Below are 23,556 nucleotides of genomic sequence, written 5' to 3'. Positions count from 1 at the left end.
ATGCTACCGTTAACCCGTGGTACGGTGTCATCTAAGCCTTCCAAGTGGGATATGGCCCGTGGAAGTCGTCTCCAGGGTAGCCGTGATGACCACCGTTGCTACCACCCCACCAATTCCATGGCCAACCTGGTGCACCGGATGTGGCAGATGCAGCAGCTGGGGAAGACGGCACCGCATTGCTAGGTGTACTGGCTGCTGCAGGCGTCGTTGATATTACGGTGCTGCTCGTATGCGAAGCCGATGTGGAAGTTGACGACGCTGCAGTGCCGGAACTGACTGGTCGTGTCGAGGATGCAGAAGGTGAGGCACTTGCAGAGCTGGATGTTCTTATCGACGATGCGGAGGCTGCAGCACTTACAGAGCTCGCTGGTCGTGTTGACGATGCAGAGACTGTACCGCTTGCAGAGCTGGCTGGTCTTGTCGACGATGCGGAGGACGTAGCAGATACGCCCGTGCTGCTCGCGCGAGACGAGGAACCCAGTACAGACGATGCTGCTACGCTCCCTGACGAGCTGATGCGAGACGTGGACAACGTTGTAGCGGTAAGAACGCTGCTGGTCGTAGCTCGCGAGCTTGATGCCGCCGTGGAGCTGCTGATGACAGGCGTAGAGGTAACTGAGCGAGAGGTCGACGGCGCAGCAATAGAAGTACCATTGCTGCTAATGTTCACTTGCGGACCATGCTCCTTATACAGTGTTGCACTGTCGATTACTGAACCGTTCTTAGAAGCGATGAAGTCTTGCGTCATGTGGGTTGCATTATGAAATGTGAGCCTCGACCAGCCATAATCTCGATCATCAGCGAATTGTGCATACGTATCGAAAGGTCTAACGAGGGTGTCGAGACCGTCGTAGTGGCCCGCAGCGCCGTTTGTGATATACCAGGGATATTTCGGGTTGTTGAGGCCTGCAGGATCAGATTTATTGGCGTACATCGGCAGGTTCCTCTGGTAAGCGTGGACGTGTCCAGAGAGCACCAAGTCAACACTGTAGTTGAGGAAGATGGGCTCGAAAACCTGCGAGCAGTTCCAGCAGCGAGAGGAGTTGGCGACGCTGACATACCACGGCCTGTGGCCCGCAGCGACGATCCACGGAGTCAAGCTTCGATTGACAGCTGCTAGATCAGCCATAAGCCATTGAGTCTGCTGGTTCATGTAGCCGAAAGGACCAGAGTTCTCGCCACCGCTTCCTCCGGGCTCGTCGGGTGCAACGAATCCGTGGCCGAGATCCGTCTCGGTATCAAAGTGAACGAAGTGCACCATCCCTACGTCGTACGAGAACCAAAAGTTGCCCAAACCGCCGGAAACGTCAGAGGGCATCCGGAAATGGTTGCGGTAGCCGGTGAAGTTGGTCTGACCGGGCATGCAGATATCGACGCCATACCTAACAATCGATGGGTAGAACGGTCAGCTATGCTTCAAGTCATCATGATGGAATGTACACATCACTCCGCTTACGTTGTGTTCGTGCCCTTGTTGGTCGCTCCTCCGTTGTCACAATTCGCTTCGTGGTTGCCTGGTGCGACCATGTACGGCTTGTAAGCGGTGACAGGTGCCAGCTCCTCGTAGAAGTCGTTCAAGATCCGCTCGTACACTTGGGCACCCTGTTCGACCGTAGTGTTGGGAAGATAGCCACCGATCTCCTCTTTGAGCCAGTAATCAGCATACGCGAGATCTCCGGCATGGAGAAGGAAGTCGTATTGCGACTTGAACTGCCTCAGAGACTGTATGGTGTTCACCTCGCCCGGCTGAAGAGGGTTGGCAGCACCGCTCCCCACGACTTCCGAAAGGCCGTCGCGGCCCATCGTGCCGAGATCCACCTATAACCACGAGTATTAGCGGAGCAATCATCAGATAGCGAGCAAGACCTATGCTATCTAGTAACCCACCACGACGGCTGCTACGTAAGGCGTGTGGTCGCCCGCGACGCGAGGTGTTTTGAACGAGAAGGGCGACACCACGTTCTGCCATTGAGGCTGGTAATAGTAAAGAGTATTCGGCTGGAGGCCAGTCAATCGGACGTGGTTGTTGTACGTCGTTGACGTTTGGTAGGTTATTGAGACGTTCGAGGAGGCGACGCGGTTAAGCGAGGTCGCGTTGGTGCCGTAGTATACGGTGGGATTTGTTATCTGCGCATAAGTGTTCCAGCTAACATACATGGCATTTGGACCACTGTATGCCAGGCGCACTTGTTGGGGTGTAGTCTGGTCAATAGGTTGCACAGTGGCCAGCTGGGCAGCTGCGAAGCCAGCGCCCGCGACGAGCAGAGCCCACGTTTTCGTCATGTCGAATGCAGAGCTATATGTGAAGCAAAGCAGAAAGAGATGGAAGCTGAGGTTACGGAACTGTCTTATTACCTTGCAAGCATGAGGAGGTGCTACGTGATCCTGCACCGGACAGAAGACCTTCGCATTAGCGCGTACCTTGAGCGAGGAACAGCAATGGCAGCTTGACGGAGGCACTCGGTAGCGCGTCGTGATGTATCCCACGTGCACCGGTCTCTCGAGCTGGTTCAAAGATGCATTTCTTTTGCTGGAAGAGAGACAGAACCGCCGGCACAAGCTTGCAGATTTTCTTGAACCCTGCCGAGCAAGCTTCGAAGCCGGCCTCGTTGATTGGCTGATGGATGCAGGTACAGCACCAAGCATGTCACTCAAGCCTACGAACTGGGTGAAGCGTGGGGGGCTTAGGATTTGCTTGTGTTAGGTTAGGCAGGGCCTCCGCTTGAGGCATGACGGACATGGCTGCGAAAGATTGATCGTTAGGCGGAACACAAACGCCGTGCTCGAATTGCAACTTGCCAGTCTGAATGGCTAAACAACCATGAGAGTATAGGCATTGAATGCCTTCACGACCCATGCTATTGTGCAGTGGAGTACAGCATAGAGGTGGCAATCTGCTCGTTGCCACGCCACGCTTTCACTGACTCCGCCAACGCCTCGCTTTAAATCAACTTCCCGTGCACGCAAAGACCCCTTGCCATCAAACACCGGAGTAAGGCCTCATATTCTCGAACGAGCCCTCACCACGACCGCTGTCCCCCGCCGCTGGACCCACCGGCTTCCTACTGGCGCTATCCGACCGCTTGCCATAGGGATTGGTGGCGTTCCCCGACATCTGCTGCATGTCCAACGGCGATGTAGGCGCAATACGGGGCAGTCGCGCCGAGAAATTTGAACCTTGCGAGATCTGATTGCGGATAGGAGGCTGATACGCCGAAGGCGAGTTCGAGAAGCCAGTACTCTGGTAGCCGGTCACGGATGGCTGCGCGTAATCTGCTGAGCCCACACCGGACGGCTCGGAAATGGTAGGCACGGAGGGTACCTGCAAACCGCGGGAAGACTCCGGGTATAGCTTGCGCTTGCCTTTTGTGCTTTGCCGATGTAGCAAGCCTTTGACTTCTTCGATCTCTTGCTGGTCTATGCTTGGACGCTCACCAAGCGTACTATCATCGTCCTCCCGCCCTGACGTCCATGCCTGATCGCGTGATGGGTCTATCGCGGGGTTGCGAGACGCCAGGTCACCAACGACCTTATTGTCATGAGTAGACAAGCCCGCAGCACCTGATCTGCCACTTGCGGTGAGACTGACGGTATTCTCAGAGTCTGTCATCTTCTTGGTCGGCACCAAGCGAGCGTCTTTCCTAGCCTTCGCCGCCGCCGCAACACTCTGCTTTGCCTGCTCATCCGAAACGGACACGTTATACGCCGGATTAGCCGCACTTCCTTGAGGATCACATCCACCGCCAGGCGGGTAGATAGGGACGGTTTTCAGCGCCGACACAAGTGCGCACATGAATTTTGTGCGCCTGGCTTGCCGGACGCTCTCATTTGCCCAGTTACTCTTGTGTTTGATTTCGACCTGCAGCTGCAGCTTGGACTGATCAGATGCGCCGAGGATGCCGACCTCAATGACCGGCTGGAAGTCTCTGCTGTTGTCTTTGTCCGTGACGAAGTTGATCAGTTCGTTTCTCAATATCTGCACGTCATCGAAGGTCGTGCCAAAGTCGACGTCGATTTCTAGCTGTTCGCTCATGGCCTTGCTGCGGGAGATGTTCTCAATCCACAGTGTGTTAAGGACAATGTTCGGTATTTGCACCGTCCGGCCGATGTTGGCGCCATTAGTTCTGCGGAAAACGCTGAAGAGGAGACTGATGTGCTCGACCACCATTTGATCCGCGTTGATATAGATGCGGTCTCCGACGTCGTAGGGGTGCTTGACGAAGACGAAGATGGAGCTACCGAGAACCTCCTGGCATGTCGTTGCGAAGACGAAAGACAATGACAGAAGGGCCGTGCCCGCGGTCGCCAGCGTCGTTACGAAGCTTCTGTTCAAGAAGGCTATGAAGGTGAAAACCACTGCAACAAGCACGACAGCGCCGAACAGACCGTCTAGGACGTTGATTGCCTGATCCACGTCGTGCATCGATCTGGCAATGGCTTTGCGCTCCCGTGCGTATTCTGTCACCATGAGGACCATCTCGTCCAGCGAAATGTCTCCATTGCCATCCTGGTCGAGAGCTGCGAACGCTTCTTCAGCCTCTGTCCTTCGGTCCGGGCCAAGCACGTCCAGAAGGTCGTCTTGGCGGAGTTCCTCATTGCCTTCAACCACCAAAGACGTCCAGATACGCTTCGCCAGCGCCTCGGCGGCAGCCGGTCTCTCTAGGGCCTGGACAACAATAGAGTGTGCGCCATTGGGGTCAAATATATGCTTGCCAGTAACTTCATGCGCGACTTGTCCGAAGGCCGATGTGAGCTTGTCACCGTACCTACCAATGTCGTGAAGGACACGCATTGGCGTTCCGGAGCCGGACCTCGCATGGCGGCGACCCTTGCCATTCAGACCTAGAGTAGCGAGCTGGTCTGAAATGGTGTAGTCTTCCTCGGCAAACTCATTGCAATAGGACGGAAACAGTGTCCTGGAGGCTTCGTACAACAAGCTCAGCAAATAGATGTTGCGCTTCGATTCTTTGATCCGGAAATGAAACTGTTTCCGATGATAGTCGATTGAGATGAGCTGGATAATGGTCTTCTCACTCAGGTAAATGAGCGACGCTACTGTGGCAGCGCCCAGAATCTCCTGAACAATCACCTCCCAGGGTCTGAGGCTAGAGTTCGGCACGTCCGGATTCTTAGTCATGACTGGCACGAACGTAGCCAGAGATGCCACTGCCCAGCCTACAAGGCTGAGCGGTATTTCCAAAGCGCGCAAGACCAGCGAATACTTGCGGACACCCGAGGAGACGAACCCAGCAAAAATCTCGAAGAGATTCGGTAGGCAGTGAGCCACAATCTTCGACGCCCATAAAGAGGCCCAGACCACCTCCACCCATACGAAGAACCACAGTATCCTCACGCCGCCGATCTTTGCGTGTGGTGCGGCTGTCGCTCCGATCACGATAGGGACCGCAATGCATGCTGCCACGGGTAGCACGTAGAGCAAATACCGTATGATAGCACTCGAATCTCTGACCTTTTTGTACATCCGTCCCATCATGTTGATCGTATCTTCTTCGCCGTCGTACCCAACATGACCGGTCCTGGCCTTGTTAGGATCTTGCTGCCGCCGACGGCCCCTGAATAGTGGCCGCCTCTCTTTGTTCGGAGAGTCATCGCTTGTAGACGGTCTCAAAGGGGTAATGCTTTGATGTCCAATCGTGGCTTCACGGCCGTTTGCTGGCACATTCTCCAAAGGAATGTCAATCGTAGCGTCGTTCGAGTCGGCCATGTTGCTTTGGTGCGTAATCGGTATTGGATGGAAACCGTGACGGGAGAAGTGTGCTCGTCTAGGCGAGTTCTGTGAACGTAGAGACATTTTGTTCAGTCACGGGAAGGAGAGTGAAGCGACGAACGCGGTGGAATGTAGGAGAGCTTCAGTGACTGGCGGACACTGGGCTTGCTCCCAGTCGAACTGCTTGATCGACGGTCCTGAAACGACCGTAATCTCGGTCACGATGGAAGAGATCAGTGAACTGCGATAAAGAAGAGAACAATGTGAAAGTCCCGCCGCTGTTACCGTGCGTCTACGCTCCCTACCCACTGACAATCCCACCAGCCGTGAATACGAAGTGAAGCACGATTGCTGCATCAAAATTCGAAGCACTCCGCACGGTTGCGTAGATCGGCGCCACTGATGCACGGCTTCTGCAGGACGAAGCCGCTAAGGACGCCACAACGTTTGCTTGACGCGGCAACAAGCGCAGGACATCCAGCTAAGGCAGGGACAGTATTTGATTGAGATATTCACCAATCCATGGTCAGTTGAAAGATGAGCGCACAATGGTTCACGCTTCGTATTTATTGCGGGATATGAACTGTACTGTACGTTGGTTATCTGGCTATAAGAAAGCACACCAGCCGATGTACATGCCTGCCAGATTCGCAGAACTGGTAGCCTCCTGGATTAGCACATCAACGTAGCCTTCCACGCCCAGCGGTACGTTCTCGCCTGTATACAAGCCTTTGAGCTTCGCACCGACACTGTCTAGAATCTCCTGCGGCGTGTTCGGCACGCCTACCATCGCGTCTCGCTTCTTCTTCACGAAGTCGGTGGTCGGGTCGTGCAAAAATGTTTCCAGCACCGTCATCAGGGTATCCTTGTTCTGCCGCAGCAACGCCAGCGTGAGCTCGCTCGACCTCCTAAAAGGGCCCTCATAGCCGTAAGCACCCATTGCATCGACCATGTTGTGCGTAAGGCGGAAAGGTACCAGCTCGGGCTTGTCGAAAGTCTTGCCTTTGTCGAACAAACAGTTGAAGTCTACATGGAACACGCCTCCTGTACCCTCCTCAAGCAAGATGTTCTCGCCGTGACGATCACCCAACCCGAGCATGTGGCCCGTCATCGACATCACCGCAGCCGACCGAGCATAGCGTAAGCGAGCCGTGAACCATGTCTCTGGGTCTGGGTAGGTCTCGGTGAACCACTCGTGCAAGACAGCTGGGAACTGGGAAAGCACATCATCGGTAAAGATGTGGGCATTCTCAGGGCCCTTCACCGAATCCAATCTTTCTCGGATCTTGTTGTAATCCACCCGCACGCCTTTGCGTGAGTACAGGTTCAGCAGGATGTCGCGTAGAGGCTTGATGCCTTCCACCCACTCAAGCGTACCAGATTCTTCGCTGAGTGGCGTGACAGCATAGGTCTTTATATATAGTCGCCGCTTGCTGCTCTCCGGGTCCCGCTTAAGTGCGCGGTTGATGATGCCGTTGAAGTCCATCAGACGCTGATCCTTCCGCAAGTCGTCCTTGGGTTTGCAGAGCAGGCCATACATCTTTCCGTCTGAGCCCCGAACTGTCACCTTCTTCGGTCTCTGAAGAGAGCTGAGGACCAGAACATCGTCCGAAAAGCCTTGAATAGTGATCTTTTCTTGTGCGAAGGCTTTCTGACGTCGAATGGTGTTTACATCTCCGACGGTGGGCAAGTTTGCGGACAGCGTTGCCTCCAGGGGCACCACAAGCGGGATAGGCGCCAATTTTGTGTTGAACATGAGATCTCGCGAAAGGCTCACGCGTGTCCGACGACTTTCGACAGGCTGCTCGCAGGCTTGTAGTAGTGCATCGGACAGCTTCTGACTGTGCACGATTAAAGCCTTGATGTCCAATCCGTCGCCTTTCCCCTGCTTTCTGGAGTCTTTCAGCTTATTCAGTAGCTCTTCCGCCCGTGCAGCCCTCGTACGGTCTGTCGCCTTGACCACAGGCAGCACATACCACATTGCTTGGCTTGGGTGTGCATTGATGATCCTAGTCATGCAGTTGCATAGCTGCTTCCAGACTTCCTGATGCGGGTGACTGATGCGGGAGAGCATTTGTGGGAGTGCTGTGTAGAAGACATAAGGTGGAATGCGCTCGTAGTATTTCTGAAATTGTCTGTTGACGGCCTGCAGAGCTTTAGTCCGTCTGTCCGAGAGCTCCTGATCCTTGGCTGGGAGTTTCGACAGCGCCTCCATGCCCAGGTCTAACCAGAGAGTAAGGACCTTCGGTATAGTCTCGTGCCAGTACTTGTTGCCAAATGGTATTGATCGCATGAGATTCTCGATTACAGACTTTGTCATTTCGCCGCTCTGGAAGTTTGGAGATTGCTTGCTCTTTGCTAGTCCCCTTTCTACCTCAAGTAGCTTCTGATAGTGCTTGCCAAGATAATAGTGGCCCTTCTCCCACTTCTGAAAAGTCTTCGCGGCATATTGGTACCGCTCAGTCATGTCTTTTGCTTGGCTTTGGCCAGAAGCGTCAAGCCACTTAGCGAGCTGGAGGTACGCTTTACCAGCGGTCAGACTTTGCGGCGGGCCATTACTTGTGGCCACGCTGTTCTCGGGAGTCTCATCTGCGGCACTTTCAAATATGCCAGTGTTTATGGACGCTTCAAGTGCTTGTATGGCTTGCCGTTGGTGGTTGTCGTGCCACAACAGCCGCGCTTCCTCCAGCTTCGCTGCCTGATCTCCACATGAAGAAGCTTGTATCACAGCGTTATAGGCAGTACGAGTGTTGCCCGCCTTACGTGCCAAACGGGCTGTGGTCAACCATAATGCTCCAGTCTCCGGCCTGGTGAAAGTGTTGTCGCGCACGCGCATAAGTGCACGCCTAACACCAAGAAGATACTGCTTCTCGGCATTGTAGGATCCAAGAGCAGCTAAGCGCCTGTCGCCATGTTCAAGGAACCGGTTGCGTATCTGCTCATCACAACTGCTAATCGCTTCGATCTCGTACAACGTATGGAGCTTGAAGAGATCTGTGTGGGACGCTTGCACTGAGTTTGTGGATGATTCTGTCATTGACTGCACGATGGCGGTGCGCATCAGACGTAAGTGGCCTAGCAGCGATTCATCGTCGGCAGCAGAAGCTGCCGCCACCAGACGACCAATGCCAGTGCTCAGCTGACGCGGGTCCTTGTCCGATATATCTTCTAGGCATGCCCTAAGACGCATTAGGTCTCCGACCATCCATGACGATTCAACGGTCAGCGGCACTAATTCATGGCGATGGGGTGCCTTCGACCCTTCCGTGAACGCCTGCGTATACCGCAGTAGAGGCGCATACTGTCCGGTCTCCCGGAAGCAATGCAGCAGGCTCATTTGGAGTCGAGTGTTATCCGGCATTTCTGCCAAACGAGTCTCGTACCAGACCGACGCTGCCGTCCATCTTCCGGCTTTGACGTGCTGCATCGTCTGTTGATCCTCAGTCAGAAACGTAAGATGCGTCCCGAGTCCTTCAAGTCCATCCGGCTCGTCGATGCAAGCGTAGATGCTATGTAGCCTCTCATACGCTTCTTCGTCTTCCTGTGATAGTCGCGTGGAAGGAATCAACGCACGTTGCTGACGGATAAATTGCTCCCAGTGGAACAACGCACGAGCGTACGAGCCGCAGTCCACGGCCCGAGTTGCCAGAGACTCTGCAGGAACGGAAGCCAAAAACCGCTCTATCTCCTCTATCTGCGCAATGTCTGTGGCCTCGTCGAAGTCGGTGGGCGAAGGGTGACCGGTCTTGTAGGCCTCTGCTCTGGTCTGTGCGAGGATTTTCTTCTTCTCCTGTAGCCAATTCGCCATGTAGTCGAGGATGCTGAAGACAGACTCCGCGCTCTGCTTGACGTACTCGGCCTGCGTACCGGCTACGGGTTGGCATTTCAGGACAGCAAGTATTTCCGCACGAATGTCGCTAATGTCGGCTACAGTGCCGCCTAATACCACATTCAAGGCGGCGTATGGTAATATGAAGCTCGCGATAGCGAGGTCATTGTTCCGCACCAGACGAGCGATCAGCGGGAAGATCATCTTAGCGTTGTCGCCCTTGGCCCGCCACATGAGGTCGTACACTAAGGAGCGAAGCCAGCTGCCATAGTCGTTCACAGGCGAGAAGCTAGGATACAGCCGCTTGACTGGATTCTCGATCTGGTTGAAGACCATGTAGGCAGAGCTCAAGAACGGTGTGAGAGTTATACGGACATTCTCCGGTAATGCTAACCATCGTTGCTGTGCCGCCGGAAGTTGCGATGAACGTGTCCTTGCGGCAACCTCGCTCGTGAAACCGCAGAACTTTAATAGCTCTTGCATGACGAAAGCCAGGAAACCCTGAGCACGCGAGTTGGTCACGGATCTGAAAGCCTTAACGAGGACTTGCTCGAGGAAAGTCAGGACCCAGTCGACGGCTTCAGTGGCTTTGCCGAAGTTCGAGAGCAGCATGACCTGCTTGCGGCGATTGATTGCTTCAACGCGGTTCGGGTCCGGACAGCCGATGATACCCAACGCTTTGCCGCACAATTCAGCAACATCGACCTCCGCTTGGGCATGTCTGGTGGTGACGTCCAGCAAGGCTCGGAAGAGATCAGACAGTACTTGTACAGGCTGCTCGCTCGCTGCGGCGTCCAGTATGAACTCCTGGTTATCCGTTAAAAATGGTACCAATTCCTGTAGGGCCTGGTGTACTACAACCGAGCTCTCTTCCCTGAGGCGGGATACAAATGCGCGGCAGCGACTCTCGGCGCTTCCGAGATCTTGCAGTCGCTCTATCTCCGCTCCGAATTTCGATAGCAGGGGAATTGCGCGGAGGGAAGGGAGTTGCTCAACGCTGTCGTGCATAACCTGGTTGTGAGTGTTTATTAGACCACCGATGCAGTCGTGGATAGCAGCGTGTATCGACCCTGGCAATCGTGACCAATGTTTTGCAACGAGCGCGAAAGTCTGGTTTAGCATAGTAGCTATGTCATCAACTTCTATTACAGCCAACAGATCTAGCCAAGCCGAGAAGGCGACGTCGCGAAGATATGCATGTTCCATAGCAGACTGGAGAGACGCTCTAAGCTGCGGAAGCGCCGTGCTAACGTGCTTTTTGGCCAGGTGGATGAGGTCACTGATGGCCTTCAAAGCGCGTAATCGCTCAGCGGTGGTCTCAGCCGCTTGTGGTCCGTCGAGCAGTTGCGAGAAATGCGCCATTATGCCAAGCACATGTGCCTCAAGAAACCCATACAGGGCCTTGTTGCCCTTTCCATGATTCTTTGACTGACCTGGACGGCGATCAGTCATGCATGCGAAGACTTGTATCGCGCGATAGAGGCGCGACTTGCGGCTCTCCGATGCATCTGCGGAGCGCTTGAGCAGTTCGCAAGCCACGAGGACCAGATCAATTCTCACAAGATCAGCAATGTCACAGCCCTCAAAGTCCGAAGAGACAGCAGCCAAGGTTTGGACGGTAAACTCCTCAGGATCGTCCACTGGCTGTGTGAGCAACAGAGCAAGTATACCAGCCAAGTTCTGCTTTGGGTGCATGCAGAGTTCCTTCACGGATCCGCTCTCCCGCGTCCTGGCGATCCTGCGCAGAATATCTTTCTTCCCAGCCAGTACCAGAGCGGGCACGGTGTCTTGCTGCGTTACCATGAGGAAGCGGTCCAAGTCCATGTTAAGCAAGTCACACACCTGCTGTACCCTCTGTGGGCGGTTGAACAAATCTTGTACGATCGACACTGCGACACTGCTCCAGTATGGTTTGAAAATTGCCTCTCGGCTTTGCATCATAGCAGCTGCGACTCTCTCAACCTCTTCGAAAGCTGTCGCCGCGACAAGAGAGTTCGGATGTCCAAGGTACTCACTTAAACGGAGGAGGGCCAGGTTACGCTCACGATCACCGCACACGACGGCAATCTGTCCCCAGGCCGGAATCAGGGTCTCATGCTCGCTCGTCTCTTCGCGGTCTGACAACGTTCGCAAGTACTCTACAGCGGTGTGTCTATTCCGCTGCAGAAGCTCCTGTGACAGGTCAGAGTGGAGAAACATTGGCAAGCACTGACCGGCAGCGATGCGTAATTCTCGAAGCGAGCTGTGCAACGATGCCAGAATATGCTGTCCTATTGGGCCTTCGGCAAGATCAAGCAGACCTGGCTCCTTGATCTGTCGAATGCAGACCTGTATCACCGCAACGCTCAGCACACGTGGCTGCAAAGTATCCTTGAAGGAAGGTAGCTTGATGATCTTGGCTGCGAGCTGCAAGATGCACACTGGACCTTTTGGTGCCAATTCCGCAAGATTCTTCCACACTTGGCATTGCTCGTCCTCGGTAAGCTCGCCGTACTTGAGACTGTCTCTGCTGCACAAAGCGTCCACATCTTCAGTTTCCGCTCCAGCCAGAAGCTTACTGACGTCGACCAGAGGATTGCCAGATGCCTTAGAAGCTTCGCCGTTGTTTAGTTTCCTGCGCTTCCTGCGGCGTGATGTAGAGGCATGCGATTGCGTAACGTCGCCGAGCTCCTCGAGGAGGCGCTGAAGCTCGCCGTCCGCCATTGTATTATCCTGTCGAAAAGCGTCACGAAGCTGTACAACATGGTCTGGTAACTCCGCGTCCGGCACAATATGCGACAGCCAAACGGCCACTGCAATGCGAAGATCATCGTGCAGGTGCTTAAACTTGTCTTCCATGGCGAGCGTTTGTACAGTTGGCAGTAAGGACTCATTAACCTGATAGTCACAATTCCGCAATGTAGCCATCAATGCGGCGGCGGAGTCCTTTTGCACCGCTACCGAAGCAGTGCTCGAGTTGATGCTAGACAACAATCGTTGCAGCACTGATAACCCGCCCGTTGAGCGCAGCAGGAGCTTCAAAGCGAAGTCCCATTGATGGCCTCTTACCAGCGCAGGCTGTAGCTTCCAGAGTAGTATTTCTAGACGCATATAAACGTCACTTCGCCATGTCTGACCGAAGCTTGTGAGTTGAGACAGAGTCAATCCTAGCATAAACGCATGTAGATGGCTGTCAATGATGCATTGATAACCTTGAGGTAGGACGACAGCAGACTCGGCTGGTGTCCAGAGCTCCGAGATGATGGTGTGAGACGGGACACTTAGCTGGAAATGCTCCGTTCGACTTGTGGAACGCTCCACCGCGGTGATGGCACTGTCAACAATATCTCGACACACACGCTGCAGCACCTCTGCACTCCGCCACAGCTCCGTCGAAGCCGCAACGATACGTATGGCGAATTCCAGTAGGGAGAACACAGGAACATCTTCACATCTAGGTCTGCCGCAAATGGCAGCCAGCCTTGCGAACAGCGGCAGGCAAAGTAGAGGCCCATCGTCACTAATAGGCGTGAACAGCGTCTGAGGCTGATGCTTGATGGTCTTCTCAATAATGGCCACAGTATCTCTGGCTTGGGCAATCAGCTCGTTCCAGTCCGCGAACGGGTTGTTGGCCGTTAAGGGACCTAGGCCAGCCTCAGCGCAGACACTGATAAGCTTAACGTTAACGTGCACATCAGTCTCTTGTGCAGCGTTCGGGTTGTGCAGAAGTTGCTGCAGCAAGTACTGCAGATGCTTGGCGGCCTGGTCTCCATCGCCATCCCCACGCTGCTGAGCTGCTGGCCGGCCATGGTTATGTACAATCTGTGCCGCAAGAGTCGATGGCGGCGGAGCTACTCCATTTAGCTCAGAGGCCCGTCGAGCCATCGCGCCATCCTGAAGAAACACTCGAAGAGGGTTTGCATGTGGGCCTTCGTGAAACAGAGATGTTGAAGTGGACATCGAAGCTGCGGCGGCGCGTTTCGGAGGACGCGCGCTGTCACGTGACGTGCATCTTCTCTTCACCCCCAATAGCACGACATCAGTACAAAATGCAAGTGCCGACAACGAATTTAACGATGCTTTAGCACACAATCCAACCATCATGGCAATCTTTCAAGCCAAGAAGTTTCGCCCTAGTTCTTACAACTCCACGGTCGCCGCTCGCTACCGCGCCGCCTTGGCCAAGCATCCTTTTGCCCTGTTTGGTCTACCCTTCATGATGACAATGGTACTGGGCTCCTTCTTCCTGACTCCAGCGACCGCATTGAGATACGAGCGGCACGACAAGAAGGTCCGGCAAATGTCTGAAGAGGAGGCGCTGGGCATCGGCAAGGATCGGAGGAGGATTGATCTGGCGGAAGAGTACTATGTAAGGCAGCAACATCGCGAGGAGGTGTACCTGGTCGAAGCTGACAAAGTGATAGAAATTGGCCGCCAAAGACCTTGATAATTGGGAGCAAAAACGTGTGAAACGGTTACCGGGCGAGCATGACGGCATACTGTGAAGCGTTCACGGTTCATGAACATTTCACAAGCTCCTACAGGACTCTCGGCAGCTGGTATACTCACAATGACCTTGGGATTCGGTGTCACAAGCTGGAAAAGACGTGAGCATTCGAGATCGGTTAGCGAGACGCCTGGCGCATTTCACGAAGCCAGCATTACAGTGGAGAGATGTGCAACAAGAGGAGTTTTTGAGCTTCAAGATACTGGAGTAGACAGGACTTGCACCTTACACCACGCTTCACGCTCCGCCGAAAGCCGAACGCTGTCCGTCATCATCATCACATCACGTCAACACCTAGTTCGCCACCCCATTACTCTTCGCGGAACCATTACCAAGGGCCACTGGGCTGCCAGTGACCGCAGGACTGCCGGGCATGGGTGTCCTGCAAGCCTTGGGCCTGCCGCTTAGAGTGTCAACCACATCTATCAGGCCCATCCAGAACTCATCCTTGGGTCTCCGATCCTTCCAATCGGTCTCGTCCTTCTCGATCTTCTCCATGGCTGAGAATTTGACCCGTGCGCCACGAATGCCAATAACACTCGCGCTCATCGGATCGTTTGCGATCTCGTCTTTGCTCTTACCATAGAAGCTTTCCAGATACTGGAGCGACTTCACGCCGAAACGGACGGCACGCACGCGGTCCATTGGCGAGGGTGTGCCGCCTTGTTGGACATGGCCAGGCACGGCAAAGCGAGAGTCAAAGCGACCGCCCGACTCCTCCTTGATGATGTTGGCGACCACCTCGGTCGTGTAAGTGCTGCTGGCCTTCTCATTGCGAAGGATGATCTTACCGGACCTCGCATGGCCCTTGTCTTGAGCGAACTGGTCCTTGAGGAACTTGATGTCCTCCACAAGCATGTTCAGGTGAATGCCTTCCTCGGGCGTATAGACCGCAACCGCGCCAATGCTGAGGCCGGCAATGGTGGCTATATACCCTGAGGCACCTCCTTGGGTCTCGACTACGAACACCCGCCGCCGACTGGCGCTAGCAGACTGCTTGATGGCATCACAGTAGTCGATGAGGGCGTTAAGGCACGTGTCGGAGCCGATGCTGTATTCTGTGCCCGGGACGTTGTTGGAGACCGTGGCTGGTAGGACGACCATTGGTATCTTGAAGGCGTCGAAATCCCTTCGTGCTTTCCGAAGCTCTGACACCGCCGTGAAGGCCTCGAACCCGCCGACTACGAAAAGAGCATCAATCTTGTACTTGTCGAAGCAGTACGCCGTCTTCTCCATGTCTTCAGACGGCAGGCCACGGTTCGTGCCAATCTCGGAGCCACCACGCGAAGCCCAGCTTTCTGCATCAAGCCAGTCGAGCTCCCTGACACTACCAAGCGGCTTGTCATCGTGGTGTCGGCAAAGACCGGGAAAGCCGTTGTATAGCGCTACAGGTGTGTGGCCCTTAACCAGACAATATGCGACCGCAGCTCTCGTCGCTGCGTTCATGCCACCTGCTGGTGCGCCGACATGGATGATGCCTACGCGCATGCGCTTCTCTTTAGGTAGCAGCATGTTCTCTGCTTTGTCAGTTGCCGTCGTGATGTTGAAGGCCTCGAGAAACTCTTCGAACTCCGCGTCCCTGCCCCTCATAGCAGCAGCAAAGTCACGCTTCTCGATGTTGGCGGCAACCTCCTTGGTTTTTGCGATTGCGTCCAGGAGCGGCTTGCGCACGATCTTGTTCTCCACTATGCAGATGACTGGGGATGGTGTCTCTGGCGTGCTTTCCAACACAGCATTGACCGCCTCCACACCTTGCAGCGTTGCAAGCATGCGATCATAGCAGCAGGGTGGACCACCACGTTGCACATGTCCAAGCGTAGTGACTCTCGTATCAAGTCCTACTTTCTGCGACAGCAAGTCTTTCACCATGCCGGCCGTGACAGGGTTGAGTTGTCTGTCATGCGCTCCTTCTGCCACCACAATGATTGTCTTCCGCTTGCCCATCTCACGGTGTTTCTTCACGATACTAAACATCTCTGCCTCCCAATTCTCGCTCGGTGGCTTTTCTGGGATGAAAATAAAGTCCGCTCCACAGCTTACGCCAGCCATGAGAGCCAGCCAACCACAGTGTCTGCCCATGACCTCGATAACGAAAGCGCGCTGATGTGAAAAGGCCGTCGCATCGATGTAATCAATTGCTTGACATATTCGCTGTAGCGAGCTGTAGCACCCTATCGTCGCATCTGTGCCGCTAAGATCATTGTCAATCGAGCCCACCAAGCCCACGATATTCAGGTGTCTATGAGACTTGACCTCCTCTTTCGTCCTCTTGCCTGTTGACACGAGCTCGTCCATCAGGCTCGGCCACTCTGCTCGGAATTTGTCTGCTCCAGTCAAGCTGCCGTCACCACCGCACACTACTAGTGCATCGATGCCCTTCTCAATCATGTTGTTTGCGGCTGTCAGCCTGCCCGCTCGCTCCATGAACGCCTTACATCGTGCTGTACCGATCAATGTGCCGCCTTCAGAGATCCACCCCCGTACATCTTCCCAGCTCATTTCCTTGATCATGTTCCCGCCGTCCACCAGACCTTGGTAGCCCTCATAAACCGCATATGCTGTACATTCTGACGCCAGTGTCTGGCGCACAACTGCTCTGACAGCCGCACTCATACCTGGAGAGTCGCCTCCAGAAGTCAAGATCGCTATGCGCTTCTTGCCCGTAGGCATCGCTGGCGGTGTTAGATGCACCTCTGCCATCCTGGGCAGACACCTATGCTGATGCTTGATGACACCGGTGCTTCGAGAAGGAGAGGTTGCTAGGCAGAAGCTGCGGAAGGCGTGCTTGCCAGGAGCTGCGGAGCGTCGAGCTCCTTGCAGGCTCTTTGTACGATTCGCAGTGAATACTGGAGGCTATCTGAGGAGCAGCTTCAGTGCCCCACGTCACAGTCGTGGAGCTGGTCAGAACACAATCGATAAGCGGTCGTACTTCGGTCGATGGTGGGCAGAGCTATTACATGTATCTTGCCCGGTGATGGTGCCGACTCTCGCATTCCTGTACCAGGTTACTGCAAGTACGATGTGGTAGCAATTACAAGAAGCAATGCAGCCGTCCAGGGGCCTCACCGACACCGCCCTGCGGTAAGCTCAGACCACCGGAACATTGTCCCTCGGCCACTCGGGACGAAAGAGTTGTGATTGTGCAGATGGGGAAAGTTTCTAGATGGTTGTGAAGCCTTGCGTCCTTTCCAGATCACGTCAAACGAACAGTATATGCCGCAGACACACAAGCATGGTCCGGCGTGCACACACTGGCTAGGACAACAAGGATACCGGACTTGGTCCACAATTGAATGAGAGTGAGCTATCTGTGTTACTGGTATAGGCTCATGCCGGTTGTGAGACTTAGGAGCCCGGCCGCTGTGGTCTTCGCCGCGATCCCCGTCATAACTTCGGACTCTTTAGCAAAATCATCACCACCCTCTCCCTCTACCCGACCAGTTCTTTGCATGCTTCCAGCAATGACTGATTTGGATTTGAAGAGTCTCCTGAAGCCCAATTTATCTTCTTGGTTGGGGAGCTGAGAGCCAAAGATCCAGTTTCACTGTTGACGGTGATCCAAATCGCGGCTTCTGCACCTTCGGCACTTGTGCTCTTTGTAAGTAACGCTTCTCGAATATTGCACTTCCAGCCTTCTCCTAGGGCCGGATACAGCAAGTCCGCAAGCACAGATGCCAGCACCTCATCGAAGGCTTGCCGGGCCTCTAAAAAGCTGTCGAAGCGATACGCTTGCTTGTGGAACGGTCCGTCGAGAGAGTACAGTGTTCCAAACCTACTAGCGAGTGTAGTCTCCAGCTTGAGCACTACTTGTTCAGAATCCCTCAAACTGAGAGTGATCTGTGATAGCCATGGCTTCATGAGTGCAGCCATCAAAGCTTCTGAAGTAACAGCATCTTCCAAGGTTGGTGGTTGGAAGCTTGCGCGCTCAACTTCGTGTGCAACCTTCGCTCCGGTGAGCAGACTCTGGGCGCATGTTACAAGACTGTTGACCTGGCCGATGGCTGTGTCGTGTAACATGAATGCCATGAGGGGCCGTAGTATACGTAGAACCGCGCGCTCTTCTTTGTTCCCAGAGAGAGGAAGCGGTATTTCTTGTCGTTTCTGCAACCGGTCACGGTGCGCTTGAGATAGCAAGAGTCGCGCAGCGATAGATATTGCATGAGCCAAATATGTCTGCCGTTCATCCGGTGATGGCGGAGTGTCCGCCTCGTCCAGCGAAATGAGCTCGAAACGGCATTCTACCAGGCCCTCGGCGGTCGGCTGAGATTTGAAGCTGACCGCTTGGCCCTCTACATTCACTCCCAGTGAAGCCAAGGAACGGCTTTCCCGGACGATCTCGTGGTACAATTCCTCGTCGAAAAGGCCATCACGAGCGTATCGTATGCGGGCTTCCAGTGCGGTCTCTCCGCCCTCGGCAAGGGTAGGGATCGGGGAGGTACCCACTACAGCTCCGCCGCGCCTCAATTGCACCCGTAAAGCCTTCGGCTTGACGCCGATGCCACGATCGAGGGCGACGCCTCCATCTGGGCCAGGATTAAGCCCGGCCACGCCTCGCCTGGAGAAGTCCGGTGCACTTTCGCTGAAGCCGAATGTCACGCCGAGACGCCGCTGTTGTCCAGGTAGACGGCAGACGTTCCAGCCCTTGTCAGCGATGGACAGCACTTCCGACCAGTACTGCGTTTCCTTGCGGACGTTGTCCTCCAGTCTGTTGGCAGCCGCGAGCAAGCTGTTAGCGCTGTTCTGTAAACTTTCCATACGAACCTTGGTAGACAGGAGTTCATCTTGTGTCTCTCGTGCCCTGTCTTTGGGCATATTCTGCCAGAGATCGATACCTAGCGTGCCGACTGGGATCTCATTCTTTAATGCCGGCGAAATTGTGGAAGCAGCTTGCTTGTTGTCTTTCGACAACAGTAGAGACACAAAGTCCAGTGCCAGCATGACATCGTTGTGTGCAGCGTCCAGATGCTGCAGCATGTCATACTTCGCCTTGTACAAGTCCTCGCGCGTAGCCGGCTTCGCGATGGACGGAGCCGCATCGCGCTGCCCTTCTACTGCCTCGTCATCCTCGCTCTCACTCAGCTCAAGCGCACCTTCTGCTGCTACCTCTTCCTGCAGTGAAGCTTCGGTAATGTTGCGGAAATGGCCGCGCTCGACACTAACACGCCCAAGCACCTCCTTCAGCGAGCCGCCTTGTGGAGGGTTGCGAGGCCATGGTCTAAATGCCAGAGATGCCATTGCCGCATATTCCTCATCATGATACAATCCTTTAAGCCACCCAGCTGATGTGACGCAAAGCACCAGCTCGCTTGTCGGGAGCGGACAGATAGTTGGTGTTTCATGCAGTCAATGGCGACGTGGACCGTGCGTCTGCATGTGGTTTGAGAACCGATCGTCAACCGCGGGCTCAAGTCACTGCATTTCCCACAAGATGTAGCATTATATAGCTTTCGCGGCAGCGACCGCTTGAGGTCTCTACAGTCATGACAACGAGATACCGTGTTGAATGTAGGTAGACATCTAACCAAGCCAAAGAACGGCAAGCTGATAGAGTTATACAGACGCGCTTAAGGTATGCTTAAGGAAGGAAGCATATTCGACTAGTGTACTGAATCTAGCGACCAGACTCACCGCCGTGATCAGTTCATCGAATGGATCAAAGGTCTCCTCGCTGTTCCGTTCGTACTGCTTTCGCAGCCGACCGCAATATACGAGAATGACAAGTCTACCGTCAACGCCATGGCAGCTAATGCCCACGTACGCTACGCCCAGATCATGCATGACGTCGAGGAGCTGATTCTGGACCACATCAAGCAACAGAAGACCGGCGGGATCTCTAAGCTCAAACTCCTGGTGCCGTCAGTAGGTGTCTTCTTCACGCCGTTACCCCTGCAAGATGCCTTCATCCACCAGGACCAGAAACGTTTCATCAGCTCCAGACGCTTCGTGGCTCCCAGCTTCAACGACATTCGTCTTATACTCAACACGGCACAGGTCATGTCATTGGTCCGGAACAGTAGGCTTGAACTCGTGACGTTTGACGGAGACGTCACGCTCTACGATGACGGCGAATCGCTGACTCCTGACAACCCTTGCATCCCAAGGATACTGGAGCTTCTAAGGAAAGGCACTCGCATCGGGATCGTAACAGCCGCAGGTTACACGGAGGCAGAAAAGTACTACGAGCGACTTTACGGCCTGCTGGACGCTCTGGCAACCAGCGAAATGTCTCACAAGTGCGAGCATCATCTCGTAGTGATGGGCGGTGAGAGCAATTTTCTGTTCACATACACGCCTCAGTCCCCTTGCAAGCTGCAAGCGGTGTCACAGACTGACTGGCAACTACCGGAGATGGGTGACTGGACTGAGGAGAATGTCACCGCGCTGCTCGATGTTGCCGAAGCGGCACTAAAAGACTGCGTGCAGTGCATGCAACTCCCTGTCTCTGTGCTGCGCAAGAAGCGCGCCGTTGGTATCTTCCCTAGTAAGGGCATCCGACTGGCTCGGGAGCAGCTTGAAGAGACCGTTCTTGTAAGTGGAGCGATATGTACATCCGTTGTAACTGTCGTAGCTGACGCTTCAACCAATCAACCCTTAGGTCGTTCAACGCATTCTTGAGATGTCCGCAGCCGGCCGTCGTATCCCATTCTGTGCCTTCAACGGTGGCAACGACGTTTTCGTCGACATTGGCGACAAGTCGTGGGGTGTGATGGCATGTCAGAGGTACTTTGGCGGCATCGAAGGTGGAAAGAGTTTGCACGTCGGTGATCAGTTCCTGTCCGCTGGGGCAAATGACTTCAAGGCACGACTTGCATGCACCACCGCATGGATCGCAAACCCAAGGGAGACGTGCAATCTGCTTGATGAGATCCAGGACACGGGCGCTGAGCGGTAGTACTGGGCCTCGTATCGTTGTTGGTGCGAAGCTCAACCGCTGCCCTTTGCTCTCGCCATAGGGCCCCAGTTCTCGCGCGGGTTCTGCTGATAGCGAACCATCCTCTTGCCAGGCTTGTCTCGGCCAAGCGCTTCGTCAAAGACCACTTTCATGCGTTTCGGATCCTGCTGCGACTGCTTAGCGTGCTCGTCTACCACCCCATCTCCCTCCGCATCACCGTTCGCCTCCGGCGCTGACTTCCTGTCTGCCTGCATAATCCTCCAGCCAGCCTGTGTCTCAGTCAGAGCCCCTTCCCTGATGGGATGTTTCTGTCGGACCCATTCTCGCATGATCTCCCAGATGACCGGCCATGGCGCGTCAGTCTTGATACTGCCAGGCTTGCAATGGCTTCTTGTCGCGCGGTAGCCGGCATGCCGGAGCGCTCCCTTAACAGCTGCCTCCGGTGGCGCAATGCAATGTATGACTTTCGCCAGGTTTGAGGGGATGAAGAAGAAGGGGTGCGTGTCAACTGTCTCGGGTGGCGTTTTGGAAAGGAGCCGAGCGCCTTCTCCAGTATCAGTCGTCTTCCACAGCGTTTCTGCTTCTGGAAAGACCACCAGCTCCTCGAGCGTTGTGTCTAGCATACCCTCCAGCCTCTGCTTGGTCTTATAGACTTCCTCGTCTGCTGCTCTGGCATCCTTCAGCACGGTCTGCACAAATGCACCGTTGTGCAGTGGGCCGGCCCACATGGGTCCGGCAACGTGCATCTTGTTGCCACAATGTTCGCATAGGCGATCCGAACTCGGGGCCTGCGCGATCGAGTGCTTGAAGTTGAACGTTGGGTTGTTCTCTTGCCTTTTGTCGTTCTTGCCGGTTTGTCGAACGTTGCGCCCAAGCATCTGCGCACACCATGATCCGCATCCGGAGTCACAGCCGTAGACAAGCATGGTTTTACCAGCGAGGAACTTCACATCCGCGGCTGACTTGACCACCCTGACAAACACGCGGACGTAGAAGTCAATACTGAGAGACAGAAGCGGCTCGATCGCGAGGCCATACTTTGCCGCAGTGGAGGCAATTGAATGAAGAATCAGACGAAGCCCACCCTCATGCGAATGAGGACCTTTGATCGGCATGCCTCCATAGAGCGAATATGTCTTCTCTGAGTAGCCGCACGAAGCGAATACGCCGGAGTCCGTGCATGTAACACAAAGCAAGCCGCCGTCATTGAGCGCCTGCAGCGCCGCGTCGATGAATGGAGCTGCGGTGCCGTATGGATCAAGGTCGATGACATCGTACTTGCCGTTGACGTGATTTGGTCCATGGCTGTTCGCAGAAGGGAAGGCTACCTGATACATATAGCCGATTGCGTTACCCAGGTTCACCGTGATCGTGTCAGTAAGCTTGTTATGCTCAACGTTCGTGCGGATGCTCTTTACAGCATTGCGGTCCATATCATTTGCAGTAATGCCAGTGGCGAAAGGTATCTCGGAAGCATAGCGAAGCGCACGGAGACCGGTAGCAGACAGTGCGTCGAGAATGCGAAACCTGGGCTTTCGCGGTTGCTGCCCGTTGCGATGCTTGTCCGGAGCAGTGTTGGTCGTCGTTTGCTGTTCGGCATGATCATTCAAGTTGCTACTGTCCGCGCCTCGCCTTCCGGGCTCTCGTTCAGCAGACGCGCCAGGATCTTGACGACCATTTGCGGTTGTACTTTGCAGTAAGCCACCTTGAGTATGGTCGGCAGCGAGGTCGCCAATAGTGACAGAAGTAGATATGGTCTCCTCTTCTGCGGCATTCGTAGGCCCGCTGTCGATCTTTCTGACTTTCGCGTAGGTGCCATCTTCCTCAGCGTCTGCATCAAGCACCTCGCTCTTGCGCTTCTGTCCGTTTGCAACATCGCCGCCCTCCGCACTTAGTCCTCTAACTATCTTACCATCTAGGTATACGCCACCGTCCTCGTTATCGGCCTTGCCATCCATAACAGCTCCGGTTCCAGCCTGCACGTTCGGCAAAGTCGCCTCCGCTTGCCCCAAACCTGCACCTTCTTCCGTACGCAGCTCATCACCTTCTCCTCTCCTCTCCACCCCAGCCTTCTTCACCCTCTTCCTCTCCTTCTTCGCCAGAAGCTTCTCGCCCCTAGATTCATGTTTCACGCGACTCCTCTCCACAAAATCCTGCCCAAAAGCCTTGATCGCAAGCACGCTCAGATCGCGGTTGAACTGCTGTATGGGATTATAGAAAACATTCTGCGGTAGCTCACTACTGCTGCCGTCTGCACATTTTGCGCGCGTCAGCCGTGTTGAACTGGCTGCTGCGCCTGGAAGAGGCAGAGAGATATGGAGGACGCTCACCTGCTTTTGACTTGGCCTGTGGATCAACAGAAGTGCGAGTATTCGGAGGTATGAGGATGTAGGCTAGACCTTCTCTCACAGTGTCATATGTCTTCCCGTCGTGCTCTACAGTTTGGCCGGGTTTTGGAGTTGCTGATAATGGTACAGCTGCGCTACCCGCCATCGTTCTGATGGCGCATAGTCGGTTGGGCAGGATGACAGTCTGGGACAAACAGAGTCTCGTGACGATGCCTGTGCAGGTGGGTCTCAGAATAGGTAGTCTAGGCATTCAGCTACACAATGTACGAATGA

At 54.7% G+C, this 23,556-nt stretch overlaps 7 protein-coding genes across 7 annotated transcripts; 1 reads left to right on the top strand and 6 right to left on the bottom strand.

The window, feature by feature from the left end:
• Positions 1-31: 31 nt before the first annotated feature.
• Positions 32-2,283, bottom strand: BAUCODRAFT_27030 (uncharacterized protein; the record flags this gene model as incomplete). The annotated part of the gene is made up of 3 exons (XM_007681553.1): positions 32-1,382; positions 1,457-1,818; positions 1,888-2,283. The coding sequence occupies 3 exons, from the start codon at positions 2,281-2,283 to the stop codon at positions 32-34; spliced, it is 2,109 nt and encodes a 702-aa protein (XP_007679743.1).
• A 396-nt stretch (positions 2,284-2,679) lies between these two features.
• BAUCODRAFT_37575 (uncharacterized protein) lies at positions 2,680-6,019 on the bottom strand. Its single transcript, XM_007681598.1, has one exon. It carries the CDS (start codon positions 5,810-5,812, stop codon positions 2,981-2,983), a length of 2,832 nt encoding a protein of 943 aa, XP_007679788.1. The 5' UTR covers positions 5,813-6,019; the 3' UTR covers positions 2,680-2,980.
• Positions 6,020-6,335: 316 nt separating this feature from the next.
• Positions 6,336-12,260, bottom strand: BAUCODRAFT_77061 (uncharacterized protein; the record flags this gene model as incomplete). Its single annotated transcript, XM_007681751.1, has 1 exon — positions 6,336-12,260. One exon carries the CDS (start codon positions 12,258-12,260, stop codon positions 6,336-6,338), a length of 5,925 nt encoding a protein of 1,974 aa, XP_007679941.1.
• Positions 12,261-13,909: 1,649 nt separating this feature from the next.
• On the bottom strand, positions 13,910-17,107 carry BAUCODRAFT_257650 (uncharacterized protein). The gene has a single exon (XM_007681861.1). It carries the CDS (start codon positions 16,741-16,743, stop codon positions 14,338-14,340), a length of 2,406 nt encoding a protein of 801 aa, XP_007680051.1. The 5' UTR covers positions 16,744-17,107; the 3' UTR covers positions 13,910-14,337.
• Positions 17,108-19,423, bottom strand: BAUCODRAFT_257649 (uncharacterized protein). The gene has a single exon (XM_007681860.1). It carries the CDS (start codon positions 19,276-19,278, stop codon positions 17,473-17,475), a length of 1,806 nt encoding a protein of 601 aa, XP_007680050.1. The 5' UTR covers positions 19,279-19,423; the 3' UTR covers positions 17,108-17,472.
• A 100-nt stretch (positions 19,424-19,523) lies between these two features.
• Positions 19,524-20,935, top strand: BAUCODRAFT_151081 (uncharacterized protein; the record flags this gene model as incomplete). The annotated part of the gene is made up of 4 exons (XM_007681859.1): positions 19,524-19,548; positions 19,602-19,612; positions 19,666-20,571; positions 20,639-20,935. The coding sequence occupies 4 exons, from the start codon at positions 19,524-19,526 to the stop codon at positions 20,933-20,935; spliced, it is 1,239 nt and encodes a 412-aa protein (XP_007680049.1).
• Positions 20,936-20,967: 32 nt separating this feature from the next.
• On the bottom strand, positions 20,968-23,533 carry BAUCODRAFT_77281 (uncharacterized protein; the record flags this gene model as incomplete). Its single annotated transcript, XM_007681768.1, has 3 exons — positions 20,968-22,562; positions 22,866-23,179; positions 23,277-23,533. 3 exons carry the CDS (start codon positions 23,531-23,533, stop codon positions 20,968-20,970), a joined length of 2,166 nt encoding a protein of 721 aa, XP_007679958.1.
• Positions 23,534-23,556: the final 23 nt, after the last annotated feature.

This window comes from Baudoinia panamericana, assembly GCF_000338955.1.
Source record: "Baudoinia panamericana UAMH 10762 unplaced genomic scaffold BAUCOscaffold_12, whole genome shotgun sequence".
Taxonomy (NCBI): Eukaryota; Fungi; Ascomycota; class Dothideomycetes; order Mycosphaerellales; family Teratosphaeriaceae; genus Baudoinia; species Baudoinia panamericana.
The sequence above is the reverse complement of the archived record's forward strand: the minus strand, read 5'-3'. Positions and strand labels throughout refer to the sequence as shown.